Here is a 15,781-nt window from a genome sequence, read left to right as displayed (position 1 = left end):
AATTCAGGTTCACTTCTGTGCCTTTTAAATCCCCATCCCCTCTCCTTTTTTTTTTTTTTTTTTTACAAGTAGTCAGTCAGATGCAAGTGTATGTAGACACACTGCTAACCAGCCATATTGGCAAAGGGCAAAACTATAATTTAGGAATGTAAGTCCCTGTGGCACCTTGGAGAGCTCCATGTGAAACTCAATACAGTAAATCTGGGGGGCAGAATGTGTAACGAGGAGGTCAGAATGTTCACTTTAAGGGTCTTTTTAATTTAATGCTAGAATATATATAAACTAGGAAGATGGTTGAAGCATTTCCTTTAATTTGACAGGATTAATAAGGACTGAGCCTCTCAGAGGCTATCTGTTGATCAGATGGGAGTTAATGGGACCACTAGATGGCGGTGCAGTTCTACAGAAGGAAATATTTACAAAGAGGAGCCATGGGGTGGGTGGCTAGAGTCTCACAGAGCTTGTAAGAGGTCAGGGGTAGGGGGAGTTTAATAGCACCCCAGCTCCTCTGATAAAAGAAACTTTAAATTTTAGTCCAAATGAGGAGGGCTTTAAAGGCTCCATATGCCTTTAAATAAATCCGTTAAAAGCTGGTTTCATTTGACTGCTAGTCTGTGATAGAAATCCAGGGTGCTACTAGAACTGAGAAACAGTGAATGGTTCCTGATATCTTGGGAGGATTTTCTTCTTGAGAGAATAGCACTAGAGGAGAGGCTATCCACACAATCTTCTTTAAGTAGCATCTTAACATATTTTCTAAATAACTCAATCAAGTCTTTAGCTATCATGTAAGAATGAATGAAAAACAATATGTTTTCTTCCTTGATTAGGGGAAGAACTTTTCCCTATCAGGGAAAGAACTATTGTCATGGTCTACTTGGAAGAGTTTCCAAAAATCCAACATGAAAGGCACTTATTAAATACTTACTATGGACAATGCACTAGATACTGAGATGAAATGCCAAGACAAAATGCAAGAAGTCTCTTGAGTGAACCGCTCCATCCACTCCATGAAGCTACCAAAGTTTTAACAGTTTACCACCTAAATAGTTTCATAGATGTGGATATTAATGTAGGTTTGTACCCAATAATCCTTTTACACACTGAAACATAATGAGTTTCTGTAAGAAGGAATTAAATACTTAAATTTCATATTTATATATCTCTTCTTCCATAGCCAGATGGTGGGAGGGAGGAGGCAGGACAGAGAAAATATGTATGACACATCAGTTAGTAACAGGTCATGGCAGCAAGGACCAAGTGTCTGTGTGTGTGAGAGAGAGTACATCCACTGAAAGATCTGGGAGAGGAACCAAGTGTTCAAAGCCTATAGAATTGAAACTATGCTCAGACTTCCTCTGGAGTCCTATTTATAGGACTAGCCCTAGGCAGAAGCAGAGTAGGTGGTAGCCTACATGTTGTGATTTGAGGGCCCTAAAAGGTTCCAGTGACCAAAAATATCTCTCCCTCAAGCTGTCCATGGTGCCTGAAATTCCCATATGAACCACACCTTTGGAGTAAAGTGCAGAAGAGACCACTGTTAAAATCAAATACTTATCTAGATGGGGTCACATGTTAAACCACAATCTTTCACTGAAATTTTAGTTTCAATTATTTCGTTAGGTTAGCTATTCCATCACCTGGCAGGATCCCGATGAAATGGAACAAAGGATAGCTATTTCGATGCATAGAGGAAGGCGGGGGGATGATGGAAATGGGGATCAAGAAATTTAGAAACTAGTGCCTAGGGATGCTACAATGTGGTGAGCATCTTATTAGCTATGGGGAATGGGTTCTAAAACTAGGGAGGAGAGAAGAAAAAAATCTTCACCTACTTTATAACCTGACATTACAAGACCCACTTGAATAAGTTCTTTCTGACAGGTTCTATCTTCTGCTAATATGACCTATGACTTTTAAAAAATGATCTAAATTATAATAACTAACATTTATATAGCACTTACTATGTTCCAAGCACTGTGGAAACTGAGGCAAATAGAGATTAAGTGATTTGCCCAGGATCCTATAGCTAGTAAGGGTTTGAGGCTGGATTTGAACTTAAGTCTTCCTGACTCCAGGACTGGTGCTCTAGCTGTTGAGCTAGTTAGCTACCTAAATAATTGTCAGTAACTCAGAAGAGAACTATGTCAACTATCAAACTATGTTTTAATAAAAAAAGAATAGTCTTCAGAGTCTAGTACAGAATTGTGAATGACTAGAATCTTAGATGTAAAGAAATCATTTAGTAGAAAGCCCTCATTTAACAGATAATTCCAAAGTCCACAGAGGTTGTTACTTGCCCAAAGTTTCAGGACTGAGAATAGACCCCAAGTCTTCATTACTCTTCACATGATACTGGCTATCTCAAACATGACTTAGATATTTCATTTAGAACTTCCAGTAAGTAGAGTGTAGACGTCTTTGAGTCAAGCACAGATTTATTTTTGTCTTTGTATGCCCAGCATGTAACACAGTGTCTGGCATACATCAGGTGCTTAATAAACATTTGTTGGGTTGACTTGATTGACATACTTCCTCTCATTATGCATATATCATTTATCCTCCAAAGGCTTGTGCCACTGTAAAATAAATGCAACCCTCCTCAGTTGATAGCATTTCTGTATTTCTTTTCTTTCCTTGATTAAAATAATCATTTGAGGGGGGCAGCTAGGTGGCACAGTAGATAAAGCATGGCCCTGGATTCAGGAGGACCTGAGTTCAAATCCGACCTCAGACACATGACACTTACTAGCTGTGTGACCCTGGGCAAGCCACTTAACCCTCATTGCCCAACCAAAAAAAATCATTTTGGGGGAGGGGGCTGGGTGCTTGGGGGAACAAAGAGATTCATTGCAATAAGAGTAGAGGCCCTGTTTGATATAAATCGACTTAGGGAAGTATTTATTCACATTGGAAACGACTGAGACTGGTTTTTTTTTTTAGGTTGAACTCCTGAGAAGATGAATAGTTCACTTACCTATTTCAGACATGGTTATCCCTGGTGCTAATTGCCCATTGTTGAAAGAGCTATAGGTAAACAAGTTGGGTACAGAAGTGAGGTCATAGATAGGTTCTTGCTTTATCTGTTTGATTCCAGTCATATCCAGTCCTGACTGATCTGGGGATGGCTGGCCCGAATCCACGTTATAATAACCCTCGGACTTTGGCAGGTCAATGACATGCCCATTGGAATAGGTGCCACCTGTCTCATTGTTCAGGTTGTTCAGGCCGTTGCTGATGCTACTGCTGTAGACCCTGGCAAGGGCCTCTGCCTCCCCATTCTGCTGCTGCCGCTGTTCCTGAAGTCGTTGCTGGTGCTTCTGTACTTCCGCATACAGGCTATCCCTCTGCTTCTTGGACATCCTCCCAAATTTGACAGCTGAGTTGGGGGGAAAAGCAGAAAACAAGAGATAATGTTTTCTCTTCCCAGTTACTCAGACATGACATTTCATGTCCCCTCTGTGTGCCTTTGCCTGAAATATGCTTCTTTCTCCTCTCTACCTTGTAACTACCTTCAAGGTTCAGCTCAAGTGTTACTTCCTACTATAGGCCTATCTGATGTCCCCAGTTATTAGTGCCATCCTCCCAAATGGGTCTGTATTGATCAATCTATCTACTATCTACCTATCATCTATCTATCTATGTATCTATCTATGTATCTATCTATCTATCCATCCATCATCTATCTCTATCTTTCTATCTCTATCATCTATCTGTCTGCCAGTCTAACATTTACTTAATTGGGTATATGTTGTTTCCTCCTGGTAGAATGTGAACTCCCTTAAGGGTTAGGACTACTAAATCTTTGTGGATGGATCCCCACTATTTAGTCCAGTGCCTGGCATGTAACAGGCATTAATAAATGCTTGTTGAGTTAATCCCAGCATCCTAAGTGGTTGGCAGCAGTTATTACTACACAACTCAAGATTTCTCACTACAAACTTTGAGAAATAATGAAAAATAATCCATATCTTGGGGGACCCAGTGATCTTCCTTTTTTCTCAAGCCCTTTCTTCCCTCTCTCAAAGGCAAGGTCTCCTTGAGAGATTTCATCAAATCTCATCCAGGTCAAGTCCAAGCCAAACCGAAGCTAACAAAAGGAGCCTTAGGTGGAGACAGATTTTTTTTTGCCTAGATAAATTGAAGGACTTTACTGATGAGATTTGGCCTGCATGAACCAGTCCTAGGTGGGAACCATTGTTAGCTTGGGTGGGGGTCTCTACATTTCTCCCTGATGTCATCTTTACTTGAGTCACATATCCCCCAATTTCATTTTAATATAACCCACCTCCAAAAAATGCTAACCAGTTGCATTTGATAGCTGTGTGATGGACCTCTTATAGTGGGAAAAGTATATGAACCAGACCCACCCACGAAGAAGGGGTCTTTGGTTTGCAAGAGATGGCCATAGACTTAATTTTATTAATAACCCACCAGCCATATTAATCAAATGATTAAATTACCCAGATTCTATGTCTCTCATATTTTCAGTTGTCACAAAACAAATGCACCAACCACTCAGTTGCACTGGCCAAATGTTGAGGTATGTCTTCACTAGCAAATAATTTTGCACCACAGTGCTGGATTGACAGAGAGCCTAGTGCTATCCTGTGTAGAAGGAACTATATTTTAAAAGATAAGAGAGGAGGAGAGAAAATCACAGATGTATACATTTCTGGTCTCCATTAATTTATTAGTTTTATTTCTTTCTCTCTTTTGACTCAAGAGAAAAAAATTTCTAGTGGCCAAATTCCTGAAAAGACACAGCTGGCTAGATTGATTTATTTGCTAAATTCTATAAGATAGTGTGTACCTGTGTAAACCCTAGCTCCTTATCATTGGCAAATGTCAGAGCTTTACTATATCTGTATGCTTCTTCATTCTTCTTCTCAGATCCCTCCCCCTAAAAAACACAAACCATTACTTGGAGGGACTTTGTGCATTTTGTAGACATTGCAAACCTATATAACATGAAATATATATCTCTTGTCTTTAGGTTTCTCTAGCAGTCAGAAGCAAAATAAGTTTAGTGAATTGAATTGGCATGAAATCTCACTCTGTGCTGGAAGGGACCATGGAAATCATAGACTTCATTGGGGTAGTGGTTGAAACACTGGAATTAGGTTAACCTGGGTTTAAATCCTACCTTAGGCACACAGCTTATATTGTATGTCCCGGGCATGTCACCTAACCTATCTGGGCCTCAATTTCTTTAATCTGTAAAATCAGGGGAAGAGTTGGATAAAATGATTCGGAGATCCTTTCCAGCTCTAAGTTTTTTATCTCATGATACAAACCACACCTGAACTGGGGTCACATTCAACATCCACCTGACATGTGCATAGGGAATCTCTTTTTTTTTTTTTTAAAGTGAGGCAATTGGGGTTAAGTGACTTGCCCAGGGTCACACAGCTAGTAAGTGTTAAGTGTCTGAGGCCAGATTTGAACTCAGGTACTCCTGACTCCAGGGCCGGTGCTCTATCCACTGTGCCACCTAGCTGCCCCGGGAATCTCTTTTCTTTTTTCCTTTCCTCTGTCTCCTATACAACCTTCCTCTTTAAGCAGTCTCCCTAGCCATTCCAGTGACAAAGGAGGAAGAAGGCCTGAAAGTAGTCATGGGATAACCAAAGAAGGCTTGTTCTGCTTTAAATGTCTTTTTCATATGCCTTAGGAGTTATGCTTTTTAAGTTACTGCTGATAATGAGATTTTCCCCCTAAAAGTGTCATTTGCTCTCTCAGACTTCATGAGTTCCTTGAGAACAGGGGCCATGCACTCTACAATTTACTATAAGCCTTCAAATGTCTAGCAACGTCTTGGACATTAATTAATATTGAGTTTACAATAGGAATAGGGATGAAGATGATAGTGTTAACAATAATGTGGAGGATCTCAATTAAACAGGGTTGTTTTTTTTTTTTTACAGTGTCTTTTCTCTTTCCCCCCATACTCCTAGCTTTTGCTTCCCTAGGATGCTGAGCTGTGGGGGAGTGGAATGTAGGGTAGCATGGTCTTAGTCCTCAGAACAAAAAGTTAGCACCCCTTAATGTTACAAGAAGAGGAAGCATTCAAGAACCTTACAATTAAACATCTAATAATCTGTATTGTCCAAAAGTGGAATGGGCTGTTGCCTAAGTAGGTAATGAGTTCCCAATCCCTTAACGTTTCTCAGTTGGAAGCTGGATGATTCCTTGTTAGAGATATTATAGAAGGGATTTTTTTTGATGGCCTCAGATCTGGATTGGAATTCTGCATATGCCACTTACTACCACCGTGACCTTGTACAATTACACAAACCTTTCTAGGCCTCAGTTTCCCTTTCTTTTTTTGTTTTTTGTTTTTTTGTTTTTTGGTGAGGCAATTGGGGTTAAGTGACTTGCCCAGGGTCACACAACTAGTAAGTGTTAAGTGTCTGAATCTGGATTTGAACTCAGGTCCTCTTGAATCTAGGGCCAGTGCTCTATCCACTGCGCCACCTAGCTGCCCCAGTTTCCCTGTCCATAAAATCAGGAGGTTGGGGTAAATGGAATGTTGTGGTTTCTTCCATTTTTAAATTGATAATCCTATGGTGCATTTCATTGATTGATTGATTGATTGATTGATTGATTGATTGATTGATTGATTGATTGATTTATTTATTTATTTATTTATTTATTTATTTTTGGGCAGGGCAATGAGGGTTAAGTGACTTGCCCAGGGTCACACAGCTAGTAAGTGTCAAATGTCTGAGGCTGGATTTGAACTCAGGTCCTTCTGAATCCAGGGCCAGTGCTCTATCCACTGCTCCACCTAGCTGCCCCACTATGGTGCATTTTAAATTAGAATAGAATGTCAGATAAAGCTGGGAAGGCAATAGTTTTGTTACCAATGATGAGTTACAAAAGAGGAAGGGGTTTAAAAAACATTAATAACAAGCAGGACTAGAAAAAGAAGTAGGTTGGTCATATAGTGACGATCAGAAATAACAAATGGACCTCTGGAGTTTGGGATGATATCTGGGAAGAGTTAGAGGCAGGTCCCCAGTTTCTTAGGTAAGTTGCTTTTGGTGAAGTGGGAAAAGCATGGAGATTTGGAAACAGAGGGCCAGGGGTTGAATTCTCCTCAGACACTTACCAGTTGTGTGACTTTAAGTAACTTAACTTCTCTGCATCTCAGTTTCATCACCTGCAAAATGAGGGAGTTCTACACAATATCATATAAATTCCTTCCAGCTCTGAATCTATGATCCTGTGAAGTTATAATTACAGAACACCATAACATTTACAAAGAAGTTTCATTGGAACAATCATATGATATAATCCAGGCAAATGTTATGGTCCCTTCTTACACAGGGGGAATGGGATGATTTGCCTAAATTCATGGTAGAGTTAGGATTTGAGTTATAATATTCTTATTCCAAATCCTGTGATCTCTCCTGCCTCTTCGTAAGATCTATAGAAGGGCATTAACAATCAAGGTACATCATGAGAAAATAGGTAATCGCTTTAGTCTACAGCTGTGGAGAGAATGTCCTTATTTGTGGTATTCATTGCAGGCAACATGTTGGAAGCATTGATATAGAACCTGGGTATAGAAGATTTTTCTTTTGATTTTTTTCTCTCATATTCATATTCAGGAAGAGCAACCATAGAATGTTAGAATGAGAAGGAATCTTATCTTGGTTGGTTGGTTGTTGTCCTTGGTTCTTGAAGAACACCAAAATGACATGTTGGAGTCAAGGTACAGTGTTCCTGACTGGCTGATCAGATCCACGCAAGCTTAGAAGCCTCCACCATAGGTGGGGCACAAATGATCCACATGGACATTTGGAGTAGAGCTGTCTCTAAATGTGTACATCTTACATTTCTTTTGAGCTAGGGAAATTCAGCTCTGCTCATAGAGTATGGCACTTTCTTTGATGCAGACATGCCATGATGGGTGGTCCTTTGCCAGTGTCTTCCATGTCATGTAATCAATTCCAAAATATGTCTATCTAACCTAATCCTTCCTTTTTCCTTCCTTCCTTGCTGCGTGCCTTCCTTCCTGCCGTCCTTCCTGCCTTCCTTCCTTCGTTCCGGCCTTCCTTCCTGCCGGCCGTCCTTCCTTCCTTCCATCTTCCCTCCCTGCTTTCCTCTCTCTTCTTTTCCCTCCCTCATCCCCCTCATTTTATCCTTATAATAACCTTGCAAGTTAAATGCAATCAGACATTTTTAATCCTCATTTTATAAATGAAGAAACTAAGGCTGAGAGAGGTGGTTTAGTGACTTGCCCTCTTGGTCACACAGCTAGTAAATGTCTGGGTTGGGATTTGAATCTACCTCTGCTTGACTTGAAGCCTGATCCTCTTTCCACTACTCCATTAAATTGTGTGTGTGTGTGTGTGTGTGTGTGTGTGTGTGTGTTTGCCAAAATGGATCTATTTTTTCTACAGCAGTCCTTTCCTCAGTACTATTTGTAAATCAATCAGTTACATGCACAAACCTCCATGACAAAGCTTAATGCCTAGGAGAAGGTCTCTGTTTTGTTTTTTGTTTTTTTTTAGTGAGGCAATTGGGGTTAAGTGACTTGCCCAGGGTCACACAGCTAGTAAGTGTTAAGTGTCTGAGGCCGGATTTGAACTCAGGTACTCCTGACTCCAGGGCCGGTGCTCTATCCACTACACCATCCAGCTGCCCCAAGGTCTCTGTTTTGGATGGAATAGAGAATAGAGACCATTTGTTTTTTGTCTTTGTATTGTATTACCAAGCTGTTGTTGTTGTTTATCCCTTTTTGAAGAGGACCAATGACATTACAGGGTGATGTCTTGACTTGAGTGTAAATTGGACTTAAATGAAGCACAGTGCCTGGCACATAGTAGATGCCTACTCAAAAGATTCAATTAACCTTTAAAATATTTACATCTTCTTGCCATCTTCCCCTTAATCAGAACAGTACACGTTTGAAATGGAAAACATCTTAAATTGGAATTTACACAATTGTTCTATTAATCACATCTATACCTTCTCCCATACACTACACCTTCCAAACACTTAGCATAGTATTATATACAAGGAGAATGCTTAAGAAGTACTCAACTTTTTTTTTTTTTTTTTTTTTTTTTTTGCAGGGCAATGAGTGTTAAGTGACTTGCCCAGGGTCACACAGCTGGTAAGTGTCAAGTGTCTGGGGTTGGATTTGAACTCAGGTCTTCCTGAATCCAGGGCTAGTGCTTTATCTACTGTGCCACCTAGCTGCCCCCTCAGCTTTTTTTAAAACCAATCCACAAAATTTGACATTGGTAGACCTAGGTTTAAGCCCCAGCTCTGTTACTTGTTAGCTTTGTAACTTTTAAACATCTCTTAACCTCTCTGAGCCTCAGTTTATACAACTGTATAATGGGGATAATAATATTTGATTGTTTGCCTCAAACAGCTATTGTGAGGACCAAATGAGATAATGAGATAAAGTGAATGCTTTACAAGCTACAAAACCCTGTATGTAAGGTAATATTGTTAATATGAAAACTGGACATTTTTATGGCAGTCTATACTTTACTCTTGTATGGTGACCTCTCCTCATAACCATTTTTTTTTTTTTTGCAGGGCAATGAGGGTTAAGTGACTTGCCCAGGGTTACACAGCAAATAAGTGTCAAGTGTCTGAGGCCGGATTTGAACTCAGGTACTCCTGAATCCAGGGCCAGTGCTTTATCCACTGTACCACCTAGCTGCCCCCCCCCCCCCCCCGCCATAACCATTTCTACCCATACATTGGAAACAGTGGTGTGTAGGTAAGAATCCTGGCTATTTCACTAAAGGAACTCGGTTCAAACACATTCTATCTTTTATTACATATGTGGCCTTGAGAAAATGACTTCACCCTTTCAGGTCTTGGTTTCCTCATATGCAAAATGAAGAAGGTTGAGCCAGGTGACTTTCAATGTCTTTTACAATTCTAAACTTATGATCCTAAATAAATTAATAGTAGTAGGGGTAGCTTTTTTTCCTTGTCATTTGGCTATAGGATCTGAAGTGGAACTGGAGTTTCTGGAGTTGTCCAAGGATAATATGAATAATGTTACTGACAGAGCAGCTAAGTGGCTCAGTGGATAGAGCACGTTGTCTAGAATCAGGAAGATTCATCTTCCTGAGTTCAAATCTGGCCTCAGACACCTACTAGCGGTATGACTCTGGACAAGTCACTTAACTTTGTTTGCCTCAGTTTCTTCATCTGTAAAATGAGCCGAAGAAGGAAATGGAAAACCACTCCAGTATCTTTGCCAAGAACACCCCAAATGGGGTCACAAAGAGTTGGACATAACTGAAAACAACAACAAATATTTGTAATCTGAATGAGTGCTTATTAGTAGTTATATGGTTAAATGAGTTTATTCTGACCAAATTTAGTTACATTGTTAGAGATTGCCTTATGTTACTTTCTGCTTATTACTGTTTACAGCAATTTTTCTTTTTCTTTTGATATACCTTGTCAGAATGGATTAATTTTTCCCATGGCTAAAATCTTTGGGAAACTTTAATACAAAGGGAACGCTTTCAGAATGATTCCAAAGTAAATATATATATATATATATATATATATCTGTCAGTAATTCGATTTATGGGAAATGGAGAGCTGAACATTGTAAATAGATTGTTTTGAAATGAATCATAATGACTACCATGTGCAAACACATCAACTAGCTGGAGGTGTGCAATTAGGTATCTAATTATATGGACTTTGTCACTGAGCAAGGATGGCGGTTCGGGGCTGGTGGGATGAACCAGAATGTTCTGAAAATTGATGAAATATTAACTACACCCTCAATATTCTGCGGGGGGATCTGACTTCCTAAAGAATATTATAAAGCAACAACTATAGACAATAGAAATAGAGGGAGAAAGCATATTAATTGGCCTTCTAAATAAGAATAATGATCTCTGTAAACCAGATTTCTTTTTGTCACATTCAAGGTCACCATAAAATATTTTGCACGTAATACTTTTGTGCAGTTACCTCTAAATTTCGGAGGATGGGGTAATAGTTTATTTGGTTTCCATTTCAGGCTGTAGAATTTCATTAGGCAATGTAATGATAACGATGATGTTGATGTTGACTCTTAAAATTAAGGAACCGTCTACACAGATGTCTAGAGTCCTTCAACAAAGAGAGCGAACTTTACAGGCATGAAAAGAGCTCATCTAAAAAGGAGTTTAAGTAGAATAGTGGTGTTGGGGGTGGGGGTTGATGATTTATTTACTATACATACAATCTTGATTTTCAACTTAGACCAAGCTAGATCTTCATCAGTTTGGTTGATGACCAGGGACGCTATTTATAGGGTCATAGATTTAGAAATGGAAGGCAACTCAGAAGACCTCTAGTCCAAACCTCTTTTACAGATGAGGACATCACTCCCAAAGATATAATATGATTTGTTCAACATGGTACAGTCAGGTTTTAAACCCAGTGTCTTTAACTCCAAATCCAGCCCTCTTTCCCATGTTCTATGTAAACTTTATAAAAGCCACTTAACCTGCCTGTTCCCTAGGAGGTTGAACTGGATGGTCGCTGAATTTTCCTTCTAGCTCTAGGTCTTTGATTCTGTTAGCTGACAAATAACTTTTTGTTGTTGTTGCTCAGTAACTTTCAGTTGTGTCTGACTTTTTGCGACCTCATTTGGGGTTTTCTTGGCAGAGATACTGAGTAGTTTGCCATTTCCTTCTCCAGCTCATTTTACAGATGAAGAAATTAAGGCAAACAGGGTGAAATAGCTTCCCCAGGGTCACACAGTTAGTAAGTTTCTGAGGCCAGATTTGAATTCAGGAAGACTCATCCTCCTGATTCCAGGCTCGGCACACTATCCATTGCACCACCTAGCTGCCATAAATTAGTTTAGGAATGGTGATAACTACTCTGGGGGAATTATAGAAGTCTCGACAGCAATTACAGAGGATGCTCTAGCAGTTTAAAATGCTTGGATGGGCAGCCATGGTCAAGGGAAACTTCCTATGACTTGGTGGGGCGGCCAAATGCCTTGAACAATTGTCAGAATGAAGCAAACTTCCCACGAATCTGGCAAATTAATTTCCCCTAATATAGGTCTGATCATATTACTCCTCTCCTCAAACAGCATTGGTTCCCCAGTGCCTTTCATATGATTGACACATTCTTCTGTTTGGCATTTAGATCTATTGCAATCTGGTTCCAGTCAATCCTTCTATACCTATGTTGATTTTACATAGCTCTCCATCACTTATTCTACATTTTAGCCAAAATGGCTGATTTGCTCTTTCTTATACACATCATCTATTATACCTGTGCACGAGATGGCCCGTTTACCTGGAATGCCTTCCTTCCTCACATCAGCCTCTGGGAATCCTTGTTTTACTCAAGGTTTGGCTCATGTCTCCTCCTAAACAAGACCTTTTTTCTTCTTCTTTCTTTTCTTTTCTTTTTTTTTTGGTGAGGCAGTGAGGGTTAAGTGACTTGCCCAAGGTCACACAGCTAGTAAGTGTCAAGTGTCTGAGGCGAGATTTGAACTCAGGTCCTCCTGAATTCAGGGCCAGTGCTTTATCCACTGTGCCACCTAGCTGCCCCAACAAGACCTTTATTAATCTCCTCTTATTTGGCACGTACTCATCTGCAGGAAGTATTTCAAAAGTCAATTCTGGCAGTTTCAGGATGGTTGTTTGACCCCATAGTTTGGCTCCCTATCATTATCCTTAGGTCCTTAGACATCATATTGTTTTTCTCTCTTAGAGGCTTATTGAATGCAACTTATTCCTTCCTTCTTTGAGAATGTTGTTCCACTATTAAATGGCCCCCAGAACCTTATTGTGCCAGGGTAGGTGAGGAGCTTCCTCTCCTCTGTGGGATGAATTAAATCTTTTCTGACTCCTGGTCTGAGTCCTCTTGGACAATAGCTCTTTCTTCCCCATTGATGTCATTCAATATCACAAATCCTGATAGTGAGAAGGGAACAGGTTTTCTTTAATTACAGGGACTCTGTAATAGAAACAAATATTGGACCTGGAGTCAAGAAGATCTGAGTTCTAATGTGGCCTCAGACATTTACTAGTTGTGTGACCTGGACAAGTCACTTAACCTCTGTCTACCTCAGTTTCCTCAACTATAAAATGGGGATAATAATAGTACCTACTTCCCAGAGATGTTGTGAGATAATGTTTGTGAAATGTTAAGCACAGTATCTGGCACATAGTAGGCATTTAATAAATGTTTCCTTCCTCCCTCCCTTCCTTTTTCTACCTCATTTTCTTCATCTATACAATGAGGATAATAATAGCCCTGACCTCCCAGAGTTATTGTGAAGATAAAATGAGATATTTGTAAAGTGCTTTCTAAGCCTTACAGCACCATAGAAATACTACCATCACTATCATCACCATTATCCAGGGCTCACTCCTCATTTATAAATGAGGCTTTCAAGTTGCCATCACTTAATTTGTTGCCTTCACATGGTAGAAGTGAGTTACATAACCCACAATTCAAATTCATGTGTAATCCTTCTAAAACAATTCCAATGAATGCTATTTTTAGCCATTGGCAAAATTCTCCTTTTCCTCCTTCTTTTCTGGATCTTCCTAAAAGCATGGGCCAGATCATGTCACATGCAAATCCATGGTGAGATGATTTAGTTTCCAGATACACAATCCCTGGGAGCAGTCCTCCATGCAGATAGCAAGGGAGGGACAAACTCTGGTTGGTTAGAAGATGACTACGTTCTTTGCTCCTTTACATGTTTGTAACTCAAAAGACATTTCCTTGATACCCTTAGCTGAAGAAAGGCAGATTCTTTGGGGAAGGTGTGGGCTGGGTGGATGTCACTGGGACAAAGGGAGCTGCAGATTCAAATGACATACCTGGAAGGACTTTCCTGTTTAGAAGAGGCAGGCTAAGGACCAAATATTTTATATGTTAGCTGTCAAGTCATATGTCAAGTTGAATTTATCCAGGTCCTTAAAACCATGCCACACACTAGTTCCAGTTGCCCTCAAAGTGTGCTAAAAGTGAATGAATGACAATTATCGTCACTTTGGAATAGGAATATAGAATCGCCCCTAGTTTTTTAAAAAAATAAAAGTTTATTGTTCAGAACTGTAGCAGAGAGAGTGTGACCAGAATCTCAGATTGCTGAAGAGATCGATCTGATCATAAGGATCATAGGGTCATAGAGCTAGATCTAGAGAGGAAGTAAGAATTTATCTAGGTCAATTCCTCATTTACATGTGAGCAAACTGAGGCCCAGAGAAGTTATGTGACTTGCTCAAGTCATGTGGGTGATAGCATCAGGGAGAAATGCCATTTAGGTATTTGTTGGGATCCCAAGATTCCCTGTAATATGTTGGAAAACCCCAAATGGCACACCCACTCTGTTTTCCCCTCCCCTTTCCCTCCCCCTTCCCCTTCCTTCTGCCCAAAGCATTACTTCCTTCTTACCTTTATTCAGGAATTAGTGGGGGGAGAAAATGTGGCTCTGTCCATGAAGTTTACAGTTGAGGAACTTATGGTAGCTATTGGGAAAGGGTCCCTGTTGTATTAGATCCTGGGCCAAATTGTTCTAAACAACTGTCCTGATAGACAATGGTCCTTGCCAGTTGGATCTTTGCTAAGGGTTGCTTGTGAGCTAGAAGATGGGTTTTAGGATTAGAATAAATCATCTGCCAAATAGAGCTGACCAACCACAAGAGCTTATGAACCCTGCCTCTTACAAGCAGAAATCCATCAGACCTATTAGCTGAACTCACACCTAATTAGCAGGTGTGTCCCAGGTCAGGCATTTACCTTATCCAATCTCTTCAGCTCCCTGTGTTTGCAAAGCTTTTTAGAAAAGCATTTTGCTTCCTCTACCTTCAGTGTGAACAACACACCTGTTCAGCTCATTACTTTCTTGGATATGTGTGTGTCCCGCCCTCCCCCCACCCTGAAAACTTCTATGTTTCCAGTTAATATGTGATCAGAATGGTCCCCCCCCCCACTCCCTCCCTCTTCCATATTCCCACCCTCTGGAAGCTGTAACAAGGGTTTAAATTGGCTCTAGCAAAGCAGCAGCCATTTGAAAGAGCTTAAATAGGAGAGCAAGATGTTAACTCTTTACCATCTCGAGACATTCCTAGGGCAAGACACTTCTGCAGCCGGCAATGTTGGCACCGGTTTCTGTTCGTTCTGTCAATTAAACAGTTTCTCTGCCTTGGGCAGGAGTAAGAAGCATTGTTCTGCTGGCTCCTTCGAAAGAATCCCTGGAGGGAGGGAGGGAAGGAGAGGGGGGAAAAGAGAGGGAGAGGGAGAGAGGGGGAGGGAGGGAGGGAGGGAGGGAGGGAGGGAGGGAGAGAGAGAGAGAGAGAGAGAGAGAGAGAGAGAGAGAGAGAGAGAGAGAGAGAGAGAGAGAGAGATATTTATAGGAAACAAAACCCAAGAACCATTGCTGTGCATGAAGGGGATATTCTCTATAGTGAGGTCTCTTTGGAGGGGATTCACTGTCAGTACACATTTGTTTCTGTGCAAAAACTCTTTGGACACCTCATTTTGGATCCTGCTCAGGTTCTTCCATTAAAGACAATGCAGACTTTCCCCAGGAAGAATAATAGCAGCATTTCATGGATATGATAGCAGTCACGGGACGGTAGAGAGGACAGTGTCCCTAGAATGTGCTAGGCAAACCGATAAACTAGGAATATACACACAACCAAAGGCTTCTGTTTGTCCTTAGGTCCTATGTGAGAAACATGGGAACTATCTTGTGTCTAAGCATAGGATTACAGAGCTGAACTGGAAAAGACTTCCAGTCTTATCCTTTCCCCTTTTAAAT

At 40.4% G+C, this 15,781-nt stretch overlaps 1 protein-coding gene across 1 annotated transcript in view; it reads right to left on the bottom strand.

Annotated features, from left to right (window-relative positions):
• The window catches only part of RORB (RAR related orphan receptor B), a 272,313-nt gene that overhangs the window by 48,703 nt on the left and 207,829 nt on the right, over nucleotides 1–15,781 (bottom strand). The window contains exons 3-4 of the mRNA XM_043973634.1: nucleotides 15,071–15,212; nucleotides 2,978–3,379 (exon numbers count right to left, since the gene is read on the bottom strand). Of these exons, the coding sequence (XP_043829569.1) occupies nucleotides 2,978–3,379; nucleotides 15,071–15,212 (544 nt within the window). The remainder of the gene's footprint in view (nucleotides 1–2,977; nucleotides 3,380–15,070; nucleotides 15,213–15,781) is intronic.

The sequence above is a fragment of the Dromiciops gliroides genome, chromosome 1 (assembly GCF_019393635.1).
Source record: "Dromiciops gliroides isolate mDroGli1 chromosome 1, mDroGli1.pri, whole genome shotgun sequence".
NCBI classification, from domain to species: Eukaryota; Metazoa; Chordata; class Mammalia; order Microbiotheria; family Microbiotheriidae; genus Dromiciops; species Dromiciops gliroides.
This window is presented reverse-complemented; position numbering and strand designations above follow the sequence as displayed.